We start from the raw sequence: 19,447 nt of genomic DNA on the forward strand, positions 1-19,447 counted from the left end.
TATTTAGTAATGCAAACAGGGTAAAACAACAACAACACAATATGTAAACAAGAACAAAAAAAACTTATAGAAATACAGTGATTACTATAGAATTTTATACCGATATGTATGTAAATTAACTGTAAAATGAAACAAGAAATATATAAAAAAATAAATTAAAATAAGTATAAACAAATAAATGGATTTAAAGTGCATAATTTCTTACACAAAATTATTTTCAAAAATTCCAACCTGTTTTTTTTTAATTTCAAAATTTTTTTCAATAAAAAACCTTAAAGAAGATTGAAAAAAAAATAACAACCAAATGTATATCTGCATGTCTGTATGTATGCTATATTTTTAATTGTAATTACTGTTAATTAGATGAATAACAACAAACATTTCAGTTGTACGAAAAAATTAAATGTTGTATAGTAATATTTAATAAATTATATACTGAAAAAATCGTCTATATATAAGTGCATAAAAACATATAAATAATGATAAAATATAATTAATTAAAATGTATTTATTTGATAGTAAGTTGAAACGGAAAATTATTGTGTAAGTGATTTAAATAAATTGAAATAAATAAACAAAACTTTAAATCGTAATAAACAGCGGTGATATTAAGTGATTTTATTGCTGGAAACCGAGTAGCGGACGAATAACGATTTTATTTGTAGGCGAGCAATCTTAATGATATAATTTACACATCCGTTGAGCAATGCAAGCAATATTTGATTCGACAAAAATTGTAGAGTAGCGAAACGAACAAACAACTGGTATAGAAGAAAGAGACTGAAATTAAGTGTAGATGTTGTTGTTGTTGTTGTTGTTGTTGTAGCGGCATAAAACATTCCCCAAATAATTTTGAAGAATGCTGCCGATTTGACAATCCTTGGCCAGATATAAATCCGTGTCCGTTCCGGTTACGTAGAACCGACTGTTATGGGAACGGAAAGTGTAGATCTTTATTGTCGCTTTTGCATGTAAAATATTTGACAACACTGAGACATAGTAAGCTTAGAAGTGATTAATTGAAATCGACACTGAGGATTGAACTACCGTCTAAGAAAGAGACAGTTCTGGGGTTCGGTTGCGACCTTCCGAAGTCTTTTTATCCTCTACCTTTGTATTGTTGTATTGTAAAAATTAATTTTAGTTGAGTCCTAAGGTAAGGTAAGCTAATGGTACAACAAAGTCCATAGTTCCGATATGTATGTATGTATATGATTGGCGTTGAAACCGTTTAGCCGGTTATAGCCGAATCGATGATAGCGCGTCACTACTCTCTTTCCTTCGCAGTTCGGCGCCGGTTGGAGATCCCAAGTGTAACCAGATCGCTCTCCACCTGGTCCTCCCATGGAGTGGAGGCCCTTCCTCAACTTCCTCCGGCGGGAACACCTTCAGAGCTGGAGGGTTTTCGTCCATTCGGACAACATGACCTAGCCAGCGTAGCCGCTGTCTTTTTATTCGCTGAACTATGTCAATGTCGTCGTATAACTCGTACAGCTCATCGTTCCATCGTCTGCGCTATTCGCCGTTGCCAATGTTCTGAGGACCATAAATCTTGCGCAAAATTTTCCTCTCGAAAACTCCTATGTAGTCTCATCTGATGTTGACATCGTCCAAGCTTCTGCACCATAAAGCAGGACGGGAATGATAAGCGACTTGTAGAGTTTTTGTTCGTCGAGAGAGGACTTTTCAATTGCCTACTCAGTCCAAAGTACCACCTGTTGGCAAGAGTGATTCTGCGCTAGATTTCGAGGCTGACATTGTTGGTGTTATTAACGCTGATGCCTAGGTATACGAAATTATCTACAACTTCGAAGTTATGAATGTCAACAGTGACGTGGGAGGCAAGACGCGAATACGCTGACGGTTTGTTTGATGACAGAAGATATTTCGTCAGGCCCATTAGCTTCGACGCGGTTGTTGCTTCCGATGGTATCAATATCATCCGCGTACGCCAGGAGCTGTATACTCTTATAGAAGATTGTACCTTCTCTATTTAGCTCCGCAGCTCGAATTATTTTTTCCAGCATCAAGTTAAAGAAGTCATACGATAGTGAGTCACCTTGTCTGAAACCTCGTTTGCTATCGAACGGCTCGGAGAGGTCCTTCCCAATCATGACGGAACTTTTGGTGAAGCTCAACGTCAACTTACACAGCCGTATTAGTTTTGCGGGGATACCAAGTTAGTTCCGATATCCGACCCAAAATCCGAATAGACGTAGCGAGGAGAACTGCAAGTTATTAAATGTTGACGACCATGAACCACGAGGCGAAAAAATATAAATTTCAAACAAATTGAAGAATAATATTATACTTACAATTAGCTAATATTGAGGCAAAATGAATTAATGGTTTTTCGAGTTAAATTCAAATTTATTTTATTTTAATTAATTTAAGCATTTTTGAAAGTTTAGATAATAATTTAATATCAAATTGGCAGCATGGCAATAATAATATTATTGACAAAAGTATGTAATTACAGAGTGTGCACACTGCTTTGAAATAAAATAAACAATTGAGCAAATTGTCTGACACCCTGCTAGCAGATTGATGCACCCTGTTCAGCGCTACAAATGTACTAAATTTTTTATTAATACAAATTATATATGGAAAGCGCCATCTGTGGTGTAAATTTTACAATAGTAAGGTTTGAGTTAATGCTAAATGTACTAAGTATATAAGATAAATACTACACTCAAGGCAATTTATGAATACATATCATTTCAATTTTTTCCATTAAGAAACGGAAAATCCCTCCACCGAAGAATCGGCCACTACGTCACTGATTATGCACACTTATTAAGCACTGTTATCTTGCATTATAAAAAGTGGCAATCGAACTAATAACTTTTCATTCAATAAACAGCTGATAAGCCGGGGAAACAGTTTGATGGAATAAAACAATCAAACAATAATTATCTCAATAATTCTATACATAATTCTATACAAAATCATTTAGATTATAGCGTCTGTCGCCTCATAACATAAGCTTGCTAATTTAGTTCTTCTTAAACCGTAGAGCAGTGAGACACGCCAAAGCAGTTGTTCGAAATGCGTATTGCAGTTATTGGTGGCGGCGTAAGTGGCATCTCCTCGGCCGTGCAGATTTTGGAGTATTTGAAATCAACCGGCTCACCAGCGGATGTAACTGTGCTCTCTGAGGCTTTGACGCCAAATACCACCGGAGATGGCTCAGCTGGTCTCTGGGCTCCTTATTTACTGAGCGGCACGCCCAAGGCGCGAGTACAGTGAGTTAAGGAATATTTATAGAAACACCAAAATAAAACATATGTCTGTTTATAATATAATTCATGAACTCACTTACATACAGTTGATCTCCTTTTTGCACGGTTAACTGGGACATTAAATTACTCGTGTAAAAAAAAACGTGCAAAAAAAATCAAATTTTTATATAAAACTCACTATTGGGACCAATTTAAGAAAAAAATCGTGCAAAAAATAGAAAACGTGTAAAAAAGATATAATTTTACATGAAATTCTATCTATTCGTACAGTGAGAATTTACACTGTTGTTGTTGTTATAGACTTTTCTGGTATTATATGTATGTACATATTACTATTAGAAGGAACAAACAACAACTATTCAAGGAATGGTAAAAAAATAATACATTTAAAAGTTCCGTCATTAATCGCTGTGTCTTCTTTTTTCTAATTCTTCATACAGCTTCATTTATTTGTTTACGTATTGAAATTGTTGGCTTTCGAATCTAAGATTTGTATTTTTTAGTTTAAACCTAATTTAGAATTTATTAAATTCTATTAACAGCAATGGATTTGTGACGTATTGACGAATGGAATTTTGATTTTATTGCAAAAAAGTATACAATTAAAATAAAAAATCCGTGTAAAGAAAGTAAAACCGTGTAAAAATGGTAACTGGGAAGTGTTCAAAAACACCGTGTAAAAAAAATCGTGCAAAAAAAACCGTGTAAAAAGGAGATCAACTGTACCTATGGCGTGTGTATATTGTAGATAAGACACTTTGTAGAAATCGTGCTGATCGCGCACAAATTAGCTTGTTTTCGTTTCGAAATTCGAAATTACGAGGGCTCGTTCAGTTATAGTCATAATCGTAATAAATACACAGACAAAAACAAGAAAAAACGTTAACTTCGGCTGTACCGAAGCTAATATACCCTTCACAGGTGCATTTCTTTTAGTAACTATGTGTTTAAGCAAATCTAAAGATGTAAGAAAAAATAAGTAAAATACCTTAAGCAGTAATCCATGTCAAATTTCGTGAAGATACCACGTCAAATGCGAAAATTTTCCATACAAGCCATTGATTCCGATCGTTCAGTTTGTATGACAGCTATATGCTATAGTGAACCGATCTGAACAATTTTTTCGGAGATTAAATTATTTCTATGAACAATAACTCACAACAAATTTTGTGAACATATGTAGTAAAATGTAAAAAAGTTTTCCATACAAGCCCTTGATTCCGATCGTTCAGTTTGTATGGCAGCTATATGATATAGTGGTCCGATATCGGCAGTTCCGACAAATGAGCAGCTTCTTGAAGAGAAAATAACCTGCAAAATTTCAAAACGATGTCTTAAAAACTGAAAGACTAGTTCGTACATATACAGACAGACGGACATGGCTAAATCGACTCAGTTCAACATACTGATCATTTATATATATACTTTGTAGAGCCTCCGACGCTTCCTTCTGGGTGTTACAAACATCGTGAAAGAAAAGGAAGCTGTTTCTAAAACTATTTTCCACTACAGTTTCTGTCTCTCTTAAATCGCAAAACTCTCATCTTCGACGTAGATGTTGTGAAAAGGTTATGTGAGAGGATGATTAAAACTTCGTTTATCGCTCATTCACACGGCAGCCGGTTTTACGAAATGGTACCACTTTTTTATCCGACCACGGATTGTCACCTCAGCAGCGTAACATCAATAAAAATATTGTAAGCTCGAGGAGCGCCCAATTCGAGAAGAAATTTCGAATACCCTACTGATATGTCCAGCATGCCCATTTACTATGTATAGAAGGTCAGCTTCAAATTAGGGGTTTTCAAAATTATTTTGTGGATTTCTTTGATGTTGTCGTCCATAATAGTTTATTTTGCACATCAAATCGGCTCATCGTCTTCTCCTTGTTCTCGGTTCAATCAAAAGTTCTACCTTTGGTACTCACTGACTTTCTTGTTGAAATCTTAACAATTGTTCGGATCACCTTTGCTTTCCTTAACCCTAGAACGTAAAATTGACGTACATTAGTTAGTGTTCTAGAGTTAAAATCGATCCCCAACGAGGGCGTCCATGTTAGATAAATGTATAATTGCGAAATTTTCGATATATTCGTACACTATATACACTTTATTTATTTCCATCTATAATTTTCAGCCGCTGGTCAAAACAAATGTATGATTTTCTCAAGCAAATCTGGTTGTCTGAAGACGCTGGTGAGGCAGGTGTCTGCCTATTACCTTTCCTATGGTTGACAACAACAACGACAACAATGCATGATGTTTTGTGGAAGGATATTGCTTACAGTTGTCGGAGGCTTACACAAAAAGAACTGGATGGGCTAAATAAAGGAAAAGAAAGGAAATATACGTAAGTAGAATAATCAATCCAGTGTTGAAACTTGATATATAGTTAAAAAACCAAAGTAAGAAATAAAGCGGTATCGCTGAGGCTAGATTTACCGACCATTAAGTGGATAAAATTAAAGGTAACGGCATGTTTTTCGTAGATCCGAAAATAGTCGATATGAGAGATCTTGCAAAAAAACGTTAGTTGCTGGTAAGTCTCATTCAATCTGGATATGTAGGAGTTTAAGCCACTACAATATCAAGAACGGAGTTGTACGATGATCGTTCTGACAATCACGATGTTCAACGCTAAACGCGTTGTCTTAAAAGATATCATTCACTAGGAGAATATTGATGAATGCATTACGTTTATGTCTACAAAAACCCTCAACTACACCTTCATAAGGTACGTCAATGAAATCTAGGAACTCCTCCGTAATGTTTCTATGAGACGGTTCCTCATCTACAGGGATATTTCGAAACACCACAGCAGGTATCCTGACACAGTACAAAGACCATTCTTATATGTTATGTTTGGAAAGAGTATCAACTGCCTGACTGTGTTCAAACTTAATAGTTGCATCCTTTTTAAGTATAAAGTTCCATATTTGTGATGTGTTTCCTTAACTTTTTTCTAGTGATGGCATAGAGTTCATTACCTACACCTCTGAGCCGACCAAGCTTTTACCTTATTTGATGAAGCGTTTCCAAGCGAACGGTGGCAAAATTGTACAACAAAAAATCGCCAATTTGGAGGATTTCATAACGAGTTCCGAATACGATGTTATTATTAACTGCACTGGTTTGGGTTCACGTGAATGTGTTAAAGATAACGGCATGTTTTCGATCCGTGGACAAGTTTCACGCGTTAAGGCAAATTGGCTGTACCATGGGCTGATAGATGAGAGTGATGATGGCAATTACATTATACCAAAGTGAGTAGGACATAAGTCGAAGTATTGAAATTAAAAAAAAAAGTAATTTGAAATATTGACATTAGAAATAACGAACCTAACCTCAAATCTAAATTACAGTTGTGAATCGGTCATTTTGGGAGGCACTCATCAAGAAAACGACTACAACACAAAAGTATGTCCGAATGACAAAGCATTCATTATAAATGGTTGTCAAAAAATTGTGCCTGGTCTGGAGAATGCGCAACATCTATACGATTGGGTGGGCCTACGACCAGGCCGTGACTCATTGCGTTTGGAAGCGGAGAAAGGAGGTATGTATATTAATATTATAGGTTACGAACATGATTGGGATTATAATTAAATTTTCTTTCAACCTTTTTTAAAAGGCAAAAAAATCGTTATACATAACTACGGACACGGCGGCAGTGGTGTTACCTTGGCTTGGGGTTGTGCCGATGAAGTGCTGGAACTGCTGAAACATGAATTGCAAGCGCGCAATTTTTTAAAATCGAAATTATAAAAGATCCTTATTAAAAGTAATGTGAAATGTGTTTGCAAATATTGACACGTTATCCTTTTTTACTGTTTAATAAATTTGCAAGATATTCAATTTTAATATAAAATAATTGCTTGAGTTGAGACAATTGGTATTTTGTACAGTAGATAGATAGATGGATAATAAATTGAGACTATGCACCGCGACCTGTGGTCTCTTGTGTCCCAGCACTCTTACGAATTCCAGTATAGTATTAGAGTTAAGAGAGTCGATACGCTACGCACTTGGATTTGTCAAATTCTCAAAGATACTGTTTCTGTTCTGTAAAGTACTGCAGATTCTTGAAGTACAAGGATGGTTCTACACTTGAGCAAATTTTAAAATATTCCAGAAAACTTACTTAATTTGTAGATAAGGGGGCTTATGAGGCTAAATATGTGTTATATACTAAACTAAATATTAAACTAATTCTACAAAATTACAGTTATGCTTCCACGGTAAGCAATATCTTCAAATTGTAACAATCGAAGGAATTTGACTGCTCTTTTAACTCTCGCTCCTCCTTAAGTTTCTCTTCTTTAACCAGAGCTTACGCCCTGCCAAACAGTCAAATCTATCGCGGTTGTGGTAAGCTCGGAGCCGCTGACGCATTAAAGTATTTGCTGCTGGCGAAGTGAGTAGCCGGAGTTGGAATCGATATTCCGGGCGGGTATCTTTTGAAATCACTACAAGTACGATAATTTGCAGAGAATTTTAGGCATTTGTTGTGATCGTTTCTACTATTGCTACTATTCACTGGGTTTATATCGTCACCGTTGTTGTCATCAGAGAAAAGGCCACTTTGGGTGCTACTATTGCTACCGCTACCAAATTGTGGTAAGTCCCATCAACAAATTTTGGGCATTATCTGCACATTGCGTTGTCTATCGTTAATACTGTTAGGTCTGGGTTTTATTATTATGCCAAAATTGGAAACCACCATCGCTACTCGAATCAGAGCTAAGTTTGGGCGCAAAGTATGTTCGTGGCTGAGCATGTGGATTCCGTTGGCGGGAATTAGGAGCTCCACTATCACTCTCACTTGAGCCAGATGATAATGATGTAGTTACAGAACCAGTTCTCTGGAATAAATTTGTTCGGTTGGGGTGTTGTTTATTTAAAATGTTTTAGTGAATCCTTCTGAAGACCTTTGCTAAACGCGCTGGACTTTGTGACTGGGCCTTCGCTTTCTTAAGTAAGGGCAATTATTTCTTACCTGAATTCGTGTAATTCACCTTCCCTCGACCAAAGCTTTAACAGGTCCTTTTTTCAACGATGCTGGAAATTTTTGGTGTAATTAACTCAGGGTGTTCTCTGAAATAATTTCACAATAAATGATTTCGATATATTTTCATTGTTATTTATTGGAGGCGTGACTTTGCTTATCTAAAAATTGTTGAAATTGGAAAATAACTTTTCAAGGCCTAAGATACCGAGCTTGAGGACCACAGTGCATATGGATAAATCTTTGAAGAAAATTTAGGTAAGTTATAGGATGTTTTATAGAAAGGGTATATTTTCTATATAATCAAATCTTAAAAAAATCAGGTAAATAAATTGCGAGAGCGTACATTTCTTGAAATTTTAAAATTCTGTTTCCGGGACCACTATCTTTTAAAACTCCGCCATCACATTGGCTTCCGTAAGTCCCTATGCCCACTTTGTAATAATATGTCCACTAATAAAATATAATAAAAAGTGAAATTTAAGTTTCATACATTGTGGGGATCGAACATAAATGCTCATGATCGCTTTGAAGTTATGTAGTTCCCTCACGTTTACCGCTTATACCACGTCGAAAGTGGGAACGGGGGCGTATTAGTTACTCTTTTATTCTGATCATATGCTATATTGAGAACAATATCTCACGCAGCACTCAGCACATTCTCTCCTTTGAAAACTAAAATTTGGTACTCATTTCATTTGCGCTCTCTTTGATTAACCAGTCACCTAGACTACGCTACTGATAATACACACCTATAAATTATAATCTTTAATTATAAACCGTAAATAATTCTAGTGTTTGTCACTAAATAACAAAAGCTTGCTAATTTAGTACTTCTTAAACCGTAGAGCAGTGAGACACGCTAAGCAATTGTACGAAATGCGTATTGCAGTTATTGGTGGCGGCGTAAACGGCATCTCCTCGGCCGTGCAGATCTTGGAGTATTTGAAATCAACTGGTTCACCAGCGGATGTAACTGTGCTCTCCGAAGCTTTCTCACCGAATACCACCGGCGATGGCTCAGCTGGCCTCTGGGGTCCTTTTTTGTTGAGCGGCACACCCACAGCGCGAGTACAGTGAGTTGAGAAATAATGCTAGAAACACTAAAAAAACATATGGATGTCTGTATATAATATAATTTATAAACTCACATACAAATAGCGTGTGTATACTGTTGAAACAACACTTTGTAGTTACTAAAAAAAAAAAAACTCAGAGATCGCGCACGAATTTATCTTGTTGCTATTCGACTTGTTGTATTATGAGGGCTTGTTCAATCTGAACGATTTGATAAGGAGAAAATTAAGATACTACAAACAGAAGTAATTCGATTTTGTTATTCATTATAGCTGCATATATTTACTTATGTATAATGCTATCGATGGATCATTTCAATTTCTTGATATAATTGCTTTATTTACTATTAATAAGAAATAATAAACAAAATTATTGAAAGTTAGTTGTTTTTCCTGGACGATGTAAACCCTAAAAGAACGAAAAGAACGTATTTTTTCAATCTGTGTTACTGACAGACTTTCTGGTTCACCTTTATAGGATTTCTCTTTTGAATATAATAATTCCTTAAAGAAGATACTCGGAATCCTTGCAGTTAATTCGTTTTTCTTCGGCTAGTTTAAACGTTTTTTCTTAATTAGAAACTATTATTTTCTTACGGATTACAATCTGAATCCACAATAGACCATAGGTCGCAGTGTGTTCCTCAATATCTTAATCCTGCTTTTGCATTTTTGTTATTTAGTGTACACAGATTTACAAAGCATTCAATCTTCCTTGTCCTAAATGGTTGGACCTATTTGAAATTTTGTGTGCGTCTTCAGGTGAATTCCAGAATGTTTGTGGTCACCATTCGGTCCAGTTTATATAGCACATTTATAATTTTTTTGATGTTTTATATTGGGTAAAGATAGATGACGCCATTATTCCTTTGTAGAAACCGCCTATAGGTATATAAAACTGTTTGAAGTCGCTACTGTCGGTGTGCCAAATCTTCAATTGTGTTGTTTCATACTTTGTTTACTATCCTAATAGCTTGAAACATCATGTAGGACAACGTCTGTCGGGTCCGCTAGTATTATAATTTTTTTTTTATATATTTATGTTTTTTTTTTTATTTTCAGTCGCTGGTCAAAACACATGCACGACTTTCTCGCCCAAATCTGGTTGTCTGAGGACGCTGGTGAGGCAGGTGTCTGCCTTTTACCCTGCCTAGGTTTGACAACAACGAACATGGATACTGATGTTTTCTGGAAGGATATAGTTTACGGTTGTCGCCGACTGACACAAAAGCAATTGGACCAGCTGAATGTAGGAAGAGCAAAGAAATATACGTAAGTTAAATAATCAATATAATGAGGAAACGGCGAAAACTATAAAATTAATTGGGGAAGTATAAATAAGGTACCTTCCCTCATACATCCGGTTGACTTCAAAGGCTTTTATGGATAAATCTGCACTAAACTAAGTAAGCGTTGGTATTTTTTGTGTTATACCGACCAGTGTACGGTATTTTCGATGATACGAAAATCGTCGATATAAGAGCTCATGAAAAGAGAGATCGCTAGGAAATTGAAGATCTTTGTGTGTTACACTGAGTGTATTAACTCTAAGGAATAATGCTCTGGAAGAAAATTGATGAAAATATTGATTGTATTTCTGCGCAATCCTCGAGTACACCTTCACAGATAACGATATGTATGTAGAAGGTTCCGCGCTCCAGGGGATATTTAGAAGAAAACACTAAAGAAGGTATACTAAAAGAAAAGTTCGGAAAAGGGAACATGCAGGCCTAGTATATTAGAAATAAGGAATAGTTCCTTATTTTTCGATGTTAGTTCGACAAGTACGGGGGAATAATAATTCCATATATGTATCTATAATATATGCTAAATAATAAGTGTCCACTGATTCCTTAATCTTTTCCAGTGAAGGCATACACTACATTACCTACACCTCTGAGCCGGCCAAGCTGTTACCTTACTTGATGAAGCGTTTCCAAGCGAATGGCGGCAAAATAGTTCAACAAAAAATCACCAATTTGGAGGAGTTCATAACGAATTCCGAATACGAGGTCATTATTAACTGCACTGGGCTGGGTTCACGTGAATGTGTTAAAGATAACGGCATGTTTCCGATCCGTGGACAAGTTTCACGCGTTAAGGCGAATTGGCTGTACTATGCGTTTATGGATGAGAGCGATGATGGCAATTATATTATACCAAAGTGAGTAGGACATAAGTCGATATATTGAAATTTAAAATATTAAAACTAACCTCAAAAGTACATTCAAAAAAAATAAAAATATTAAAATTAAAAGTTAACCTAGATCATACATATTTTAAATAAATGAGATGAACATAATAAAACTAAATTTAAAGTATTGACCTTAAAAATAATAAACCTAACCTCAAACTTAAATTACAGTTACGAATCGGTCGTTCTGGGAGGCACTCATCAGAAAAACGACTACAACACAAAAGTATGTCCGAATGACAAGGCATTTATTGTAAATGGCTGTCGAGATATGTTGCCTAGTCTGGAGAATGCGCAACATCTATCCGATTGGGTGGGACTACGACCAGGACGTGACGCGCTGCGTTTGGAGGCGGAGAAAGGAGGTATATTATTATTATAGACTACGAATTTTGTTATTGATTATGATTTAATTTTATTTTAACCTTTTAAAAAAGGCAAAAAAATCATTATACACAACTACGGACACGGCGGCGCCGGTGTTACCTTGGCTTGGGGTTGTGCCAAAGAAGTGCTGGAACTGCTGAAACATGAATTGGAAGCGCGTAATTTTGTAAAATCGAAATTATAAAATATTTTTGTTGAAAGTAATTTGAAATATGTGTGTAAATATCGACATTTATAGCCTTTTTATTGTTTAATTAATTTTCAAGTTATTCAATATTAATATAAAGTAATTGCTTGTGTGGCAACATAAAGCGTGCGTTTGTAGCCAAAACATTTAATCGATATATTTTACACTATATAAGAACAATTATTATTGTTTTTTTAATTTTATACATACATGTATACATCTATACGCTTAAAGATATTGGGAAAATTTCCGAGCGTTTGTTAAATTCTTGAGTTAAGAATATTATATAGCTTAAAATAATATATAATTAAGCTAATTAGTGTTATTGCATTTATGTAGTTTAAATATAAATACTTTGATATGAGCTCAGTGAAGAGTTACTTCACTAGACAGTTGGAGAGAGATCTCCATACACTAATAGCAATTAATAGATACAGATACTTAACTACTTATCACTGCAAATATTACAAAACATAGTACACAGAATAATATTTATTGGTAAATTTAGTGCGCTGCGGGCACTTCTTCCACGTCTTCAGCAATTTGAGTGGTTGATGTAGACAAATTCTGTGCATTTTCTGCAAAATTTACCTCTTCCAAATCCAACTCCTCTCTTTTACGCCTGCGTTCGCATTTCGGGCATGGCTGCTGGTCGTTGAGGCATTGTGCATGAAAGACGGCGCCACATATCTCGCACTAAGCAGGAAAATTAGAAAAGTAGTTTATAATATTTTTTTTCTAAGAAATATAAATAGTTTTAAATATCACAACGCCTCACCCTATATGTGGTTTCAATGTGAAATGGATACAACACGCGTGAACTCTTGCATATTTCACAAATGAAACCTTTGACGCTGCACAGTGGACACTTCAATACATGCGCTTCGCCTATTTTGTATGCCTTCTGCAATTGTTGATAGAGTGTGCCACGCAATATTAAATGCAAATCACTTATAGAATATAAATGTATGTGCTCGTAGAGATATTCGCGCCCATAGAATTGCAATTGCAGTAGTTGTATACTTTTCGGCTCACAGGTGTATAGGTAGGCGCGTAGAAAATTCAAACGTATGCGCAACGATTGCAGATCGGCCATGGCGTCGGAGGCGTTATAAATTGCGGGATTCAAGAGCTGTAAAAATTATAAATATTTTATAAAGAAAACCTATTAGAGTGTATGTAAGTGTCTCACTTCCAAATCAATAACCGGTTGATTGCGAAACTCGGTTAGGAAAACGGCAGCGCGCTTCGATACCGCATACTTTCGAAAGTCCCAATTGTATATAATTTTAGCTGGTATCATCAACTGTTCAATGTCCATGCAGTTATCACAAAAGTAATTGCCACTGAATCCACAAACTCTGCAAAAACAAAAGGCAATAAATTAAAAAAAAAAATTTGAAGTAATTTAAGCCAGTCTTAGTTGCAGAAACGCACTGAAAGTTCGTGTAACCAATACCCAAGGGATGTTGGCATGATTTGCAGAGGAATCCCTGTGCATCCAAGCCGGGTTGGCGCGCCAACTTGTGCATCTGCTCCAGCATTTCTTGTATTTCGCTGACATTCATGCGATCTAAATTAGAGTTGGGCACCACTTCAAAATCCAAGGTCAACTGAAATTCAAAACAACAATTAATAAGTGTCAATGCCAACAGGACATTACGCTCCACTTACACGACTATCATTTGAATCGCTACCATTATTGTCACCCTCATGCTCTGCTGCATCATCAGCATCTGCATGGTTCACACATGTGCGCTCTACGGTCAAGGCATTATTCTTTATTTGTATCTGCAGCTTCTCACGTTCATGTTTGCCCAGCAAAGTGTTGTAGCTTAGCGTGCTGGCATTACTTGAGGCACGTCTATATAAGGGCCGTTCCAAAGTGGGTGTGTTCAATTCGGACACGGATGATTCGTCTCCAGACCACGAGGTGTGCATTAAATTCATTAGTGAGTTCCCAGGCGTTACAGGCGATGATGGCTCTGTCTTATAGCCAGCTTCACCGGTTATATAGTCACGTATACGCGCTTCAGCCATTTCTCTTGATTTTTTGCGTTTCTTCTTTGATTTGTTGCCTTTAAATGCAAACTCGTTATCTGCTTGCGCATTTTTATCGTCCACTTGGCTTTGGTTTGTAGCTTCTTCTGTACTCTCTTCGCTTATCATTTGCATTTCATCGACTGCTTTTAACAGTATGTCGACATTTTCGCGTTGTGCGGCTATTTCTGCAGCGCTTGGCGACTGTAAATTGGGTAAATTCTCAATCTTTTGTGAGAAAGCTTCGCTCGTGCTTATCGGACGTGGCGTTGGCAGCATTACAACAGCTTCAGCTACCTCAGCATCTTCCACGCCAAGTGTGTCGGCAATATCAACACCACTACTTATCTGCAATATAAATATAAAATAAATAAAATAAATATATTTCTTATTATTAAGGCGGTGATTCATTTTACCGGACATGATTTCAACGGTGGCGTCCATAGCCCTGACAATTGCAAAGCATAGTCAGGCCAGTAGTTGAGCAAACTCGAATTCACTGGCAAATTAAACTGCACAAATGCCTCGATACCCTCCATAGTCTTTGCAGCCATTTCCAGACCATCACTATCTTTGAGCAATGCAAATTTTTTATAATATGGACTTAGCAACGAATTGCCTTTACGCATGTTATTTAGATAAGCAGAAAATAGAGATTCATTCAGTGAGAGGCGTATCCAAGCGCGACATTGCCCGATTTCCGTGGTGATTTGCGAAAGCGTTTGAACCTGGAATAATTTGTATATTATATAAGATATAAAAAAATATCTATAATGTTCTACACATTATTACCTGTTCGATAACTTGCTTGTGCATAAATATCAGTAAAGGTGCCCAAAAGCTGGGCTCTGGTCGGCGTTCTTCATCGCCAGCGATTACACTAATAGTGTTCCAAAGTAATGAATCCTTAAGACCATGCAGAAAAACTGCTTCCAAAGTGGTGCATAGCGTGCTGGTAGCTTCGCAAAGCTCCAAACTTTCTGCAGTTGTTAAGTAAGAATAAAGAATATATGTATATTATATATGCATATAGCAATATGTGAATATGTATGTATATACACTCACCACACCCCCGCTGCTTCACTTCATATTGTATTTCACGTGAATTTTCTATGAGCGTATTTATAAGCGCTTCTTTGATAGCATTCTCACGTTTACTACAAAATTTGCTAAAACTGTTGAATAAAGAACTCATTGTGTTACTGCTTATTACGTTATATTTCTAGGTCAAATAATTTTCATGAAACACTAGCTCAAATGCGCACTTTCGGAAAGTCGTCCTGCTACTGCTCATTTCTTCCAGATATGACTCCAACCAACATGATTTATTTTAATACATAACTGATAAACACGCAAATGTAAAGTTTCGTTTTGTATATTCTGCTTTAATTATCGAAAATGTTTATTTTTCTTTTGTATTGTTTTGAAAATTGTATGAATTGTCATATCACTGCACCACTCGAATGCAAATGTTTTGTTTATCGAATTTATCGATAAACAGCACAAAGTAGATCAGCTGTTCAATTTATATCCATGGTTGCATTATTTGTTATAGTATTTAAAAAAATTTACTTTTAAAAAGTATTTAAATTTCAAAATATTTATTTATAACGATTTTTCGATGTTTAACAAAATTGTTTAAGACACGTATTATATTACTTTATTAATCGTTCTAACATATTTTAAATATTTTTTAATATACTTTAAAGATATATATATAACCTACAAAATATCAATAATTGTGCCTTAAAGTTATAAATTCAGAGTTGATACATTTCTATAATAAGTCTTTAATTCTGAATGTTATCAGTGAAATGTAGGGTCTTACATGTTTAAAGCGGATATTGAACAGCGAGATGCACAGGTCGCAGAATTTGCTGTTTCGACGACCATTCAACGAAGTGGTTAGTGCTATGTGTTTGATACATCGAGGTTTAGTCTAGTTAGGTTGGTGGTTGTGGGAGTTTCGAAATGTAGAATACAAACAGAAATGCTGAGAACACATCATTCTGCGGAACTCATTTTTAATTCTTCGTAGTTTTGGGATTTTACCTCGAAACATTATGGAGAATTGACAACCGCTGATATAAATAATGGTCCATCACTTTATCCTTGGAGAATCGACGACCAACGCTACAAGAATCGTCCTCTGAGAGGGAAGTTTTTGATTCATGCCATCCGTTATTTGGGCGTTTATGAGGCTATGAGTGCTGTGGTGATAGATGCTGTGGGATGTAGATGATATGTAAACATCGAAATTACGAAGGCCTCAAATGTTTCATTACTAGAAAGAGAATTGTAATCGGGTGTTAAACTTCCACGGGTGGACTGCTGGTATTCCAGGTTTCAGTAATGGGTTCAATCTTCCGGCTTTCCACGAATCAGATATTTTAAAAAATAATCAGCGACACATTGGGGGGATGGATTTAGATGATTTGGCTATTTTGATGACATCTGTAACTTCTACATTGGTGAAAGTAAGTGGCGTTCGAGTCCGGGCAGGCATGACAAATGGAATTGAATTTCAACCTAGCTAACATGTCTCCACGAGTTGGATAGGGATTTGACGGTCCAAAGACTTGCAAGACTTCGGATACTCTACTTAACTTTTTTATAAATAAATATTTCGAACTCGACTTAGCCTTGCCGGATAGCAGACTGTCATGCTGGTAATACGACGACCTTAGTTGACCACTCAAGTAGTTTTGTAGCACAGTGCGCGAATTCATTGTACAGCCGTATATAGGCGGTTATTGTCATCCACCATCAATGTGCCTTAAGGACTGACAGGGCTTAAGAAGCCTCCATCCAAAGCATGTTTTGTACATAACTGGTGAGAGCATACGCAGAGGAACAATTCTTCCGGACCCAGGTTATACGTAATACCAGGACTGCCTTTAGCCGACTTTACGAACAAACAAAGATTGATCAATCTACAATTACTTGACTATTCACAAGTCGTCTTCGATTCGCCAGTTCTCAGCTCTCTCTCTTGTAAAAAAAAAAACACATGTAAAAGCGACAGTAAAGCTGTCCCTGAGCTGCGTTCGAAAGCAAAATATAGTGATTCACGGCGTTATGGCAGTTCTTTCTTTTAGACCATTTCCTACAGCTGTCACTAACGTTAAAAATTTACCAAAAAAAAGAAACAAATTTTTTAATTTGTTTGAACATATTTTAAATATATATATATTTTTTATTTCATAATTCACCTTTAATATATCTCATATATTGTATGTATATGGTTTTGTCTTATTAATTTTTATTTCAGTTTTCCCCATTGCATTTCTCCATTATAATTATTTTGTTTATTATCAGTATATACAACTTACAATTAAAACTAAATTTATTACATTTTACTTTTCAAATATTTATATTAATAATAATCATAAAGAGCGATCTTTAAAAATCATCATCATCCACATCGTCGTCGTCGTCATTACAATAATAGTCAGAATATATATATATATATATATATCTATATGTATATATACTTTGCTGTAATATATATATATATATGTATTTTCATGTGTGTGTATATATACGTATGCATTTATGTATACTATAGATCGGTTTATACGAAAGTCTGAATATATTTATATATGTATGTGTGTATAGATCAAAGATCAAGTAAGAGTTTACGCCATCATTTTTTTTTACTATAATATATGGTAATTAGTGTTTCTACTACTGTCTATAACACTTCTTATTTTGTTTTAAATATGTTTTGTTGTTGTTGTTGTTGTTATGATTAATCAATCTTTTATTTTACTATGCATTAAACTTATGCTACGCGTGTGTGTGTGTGTGTGTGTGTATGTTTTGTGTTTTCTTTTATTGTTCGAAATTAAACGGCTATTTTACAGTTTTACAGTTTTTTGCAAATAAACTTTTGTTTTATGCGTTGAAGTATAAAATGCTTTAAGACCTTTTCACATACATACATATAACGTACAGTCAATACTTTTAATTTTACAAAACTTAATGATTAAGGAAAATTTGATCTGACTTCATTATTTTGTTATTTATATTTTATTTTTTCATTTCTTTTACAATGTTAATTATTGTATTTAATAATTGCCATGTTGTCAGTTAAAACGAAATGTTTTCCAACTTTGCTCTTCTTATTTCCCCAGCTTTTCTTATGCTTTAACAGTCAATAATAAAAGTCTTCATACAAACATCAATTGTCATATACATACTATTTGTCACCGTTACAAAATCCCAACCTCTCTCTTACATATCTCAAATAGTACTTATACTCATTACTATTGCGCACCTTTCGTTTACAAACAACAAGTTTCGCCACCAATTTCAACTTTTCCTATATTTTCCATCGTTTTGTTTATATGTATGTATGTCTTGTAGATTACTAATATTCACTTTCTATGCACCTTTCATTATTTTATTTACCATATTTCAAGTATGCAGGTATATCGTCTCTTATGTTCTGCATTTCATTTGTACATTGCTTTCTTTTGTACGAGCAGCTCCCGTTGGCTACGTACAGTACCTGCCAATTGTAAACGTGCACACAAACTGTTTGATTTCTATATTCATTAGTTTTACCACTCAATATAACTCAATGCGGACTGTCTATTGCCGTTATAGCCATATTGAAATTTTCATTTGTTGAATTTTGAAATTAAATAATTAATTAATAATTAAATTAAATAAATATTATTTTTTAAATATTTTTCTTGTGTGTTCGTGGTCTGAATATATGTGCATTTGCGTGTTTAATTTATTGCAGATTTTTCTTTTTTGTTGCTTTTAAGTTTAATAATTTTACTATTTTTTTTTTTTTTAAATATGTATAATGTATATTCTTTTTGCTTTGGAAAAATTTACAAACAAATTGTTATTGTTTTTTATGAATTTAGTCGTTTTCTGTCATGCACAGTGAGATCCAAAATAACTGTCACTTTTTTGCATTGTTTCCTGCCTTACAAAATTAAATTTAAACATTTTTTTAATTTTGCTTTGATTTTACAAATAGAATTCCAAAAATTCAAATATCAAATTTTTCTTCCATTTACTGCTTTTAAGATCGACATCGCGATGGTGTCTAAACGAGAGCTGGCGCTAAATTTGTAATTAAAAAATTTAAAAATGTTGGAAATTATTAAAAAAGTTAAACCGCTCGATATTTGGAAAATTTTCGTTTAAAGAACTATAAAAAAATCTATAGAAACTTTTGGGAAATTTTGAAATAAAAAATAAAACTGGATAAAAGCGACCAAAGCTGTTGCAAAATGTGTGAGTGAAAGGAATAGACGAAATGTAGCTCAATCGGCTCGTTTTACGGCTAAGTTAC

The 19,447-nt window shown here is 35.0% G+C and overlaps 3 protein-coding genes across 3 annotated transcripts; 2 read left to right on the forward strand and 1 right to left on the reverse strand.

The window, feature by feature from the left end:
• The first annotated feature begins 2,961 nt into the window (after positions 1 to 2,961).
• Positions 2,962 to 7,112, forward strand: LOC105210928 (D-aspartate oxidase). Its single transcript, XM_029039445.2, has 5 exons — positions 2,962 to 3,245; positions 5,379 to 5,591; positions 6,208 to 6,504; positions 6,604 to 6,797; positions 6,873 to 7,112. The coding sequence occupies exons 1-5, from the start codon at positions 3,049 to 3,051 to the stop codon at positions 7,004 to 7,006; spliced, it is 1,035 nt and encodes a 344-aa protein (XP_028895278.2). The 5' UTR covers positions 2,962 to 3,048; the 3' UTR covers positions 7,007 to 7,112.
• A 1,942-nt stretch (positions 7,113 to 9,054) lies between these two features.
• LOC105210929 (D-aspartate oxidase-like) lies at positions 9,055 to 12,214 on the forward strand. The gene is made up of 5 exons (XM_011182136.3): positions 9,055 to 9,322; positions 10,385 to 10,594; positions 11,190 to 11,486; positions 11,688 to 11,881; positions 11,954 to 12,214. The coding sequence occupies exons 1-5, from the start codon at positions 9,126 to 9,128 to the stop codon at positions 12,085 to 12,087; spliced, it is 1,032 nt and encodes a 343-aa protein (XP_011180438.2). The 5' UTR covers positions 9,055 to 9,125; the 3' UTR covers positions 12,088 to 12,214.
• Positions 12,115 to 15,608, reverse strand: LOC105210930 (uncharacterized). Its single transcript, XM_011182137.3, has 8 exons — positions 15,196 to 15,608; positions 14,923 to 15,110; positions 14,547 to 14,858; positions 13,765 to 14,478; positions 13,528 to 13,703; positions 13,283 to 13,451; positions 12,869 to 13,222; positions 12,115 to 12,786 (listed from the first exon to the last, which is right to left on the reverse strand). Exons 1-8 carry the CDS (start codon positions 15,323 to 15,325, stop codon positions 12,595 to 12,597), a joined length of 2,235 nt encoding a protein of 744 aa, XP_011180439.1. The 5' UTR covers positions 15,326 to 15,608; the 3' UTR covers positions 12,115 to 12,594.
• Positions 15,609 to 19,447: the final 3,839 nt, after the last annotated feature.

Source organism: Zeugodacus cucurbitae, chromosome 6 (genome assembly GCF_028554725.1).
Source record: "Zeugodacus cucurbitae isolate PBARC_wt_2022May chromosome 6, idZeuCucr1.2, whole genome shotgun sequence".
In the NCBI taxonomy this organism is placed as follows: Eukaryota; Metazoa; Arthropoda; class Insecta; order Diptera; family Tephritidae; genus Zeugodacus; species Zeugodacus cucurbitae.

Coding starts and splice junctions, on each gene's coding strand:
- LOC105210928 (XM_029039445.2), top strand. CDS start 3,049: ATGCGTATTGCAGTTATTGGTGGCGGCGTAAGTGGCATCTCCTCGGCC. Junction 3,246..5,378: donor ACGCCCAAGGCGCGAGTACA/GTGAGTTAAGGA, acceptor TATAATTTTCAG/CCGCTGGTCAAAACAAATGT. Junction 6,798..6,872: donor TTTGGAAGCGGAGAAAGGAG/GTATGTATATTA, acceptor CTTTTTTAAAAG/GCAAAAAAATCGTTATACAT.
- LOC105210929 (XM_011182136.3), top strand. CDS start 9,126: ATGCGTATTGCAGTTATTGGTGGCGGCGTAAACGGCATCTCCTCGGCC. Junction 10,595..11,189: donor GGAAGAGCAAAGAAATATAC/GTAAGTTAAATA, acceptor AATCTTTTCCAG/TGAAGGCATACACTACATTA. Junction 11,882..11,953: donor TTTGGAGGCGGAGAAAGGAG/GTATATTATTAT, acceptor CTTTTAAAAAAG/GCAAAAAAATCATTATACAC.
- LOC105210930 (XM_011182137.3), bottom strand. CDS start 15,325: ATGAGTTCTTTATTCAACAGTTTTAGCAAATTTTGTAGTAAACGTGAG. Junction 15,111..15,195: donor AGTGAAGCAGCGGGGGTGTG/GTGAGTGTATAT, acceptor TAACAACTGCAG/AAAGTTTGGAGCTTTGCGAA. Junction 13,704..13,764: donor GCGATTCAAATGATAGTCGT/GTAAGTGGAGCG, acceptor TTTGAATTTCAG/TTGACCTTGGATTTTGAAGT.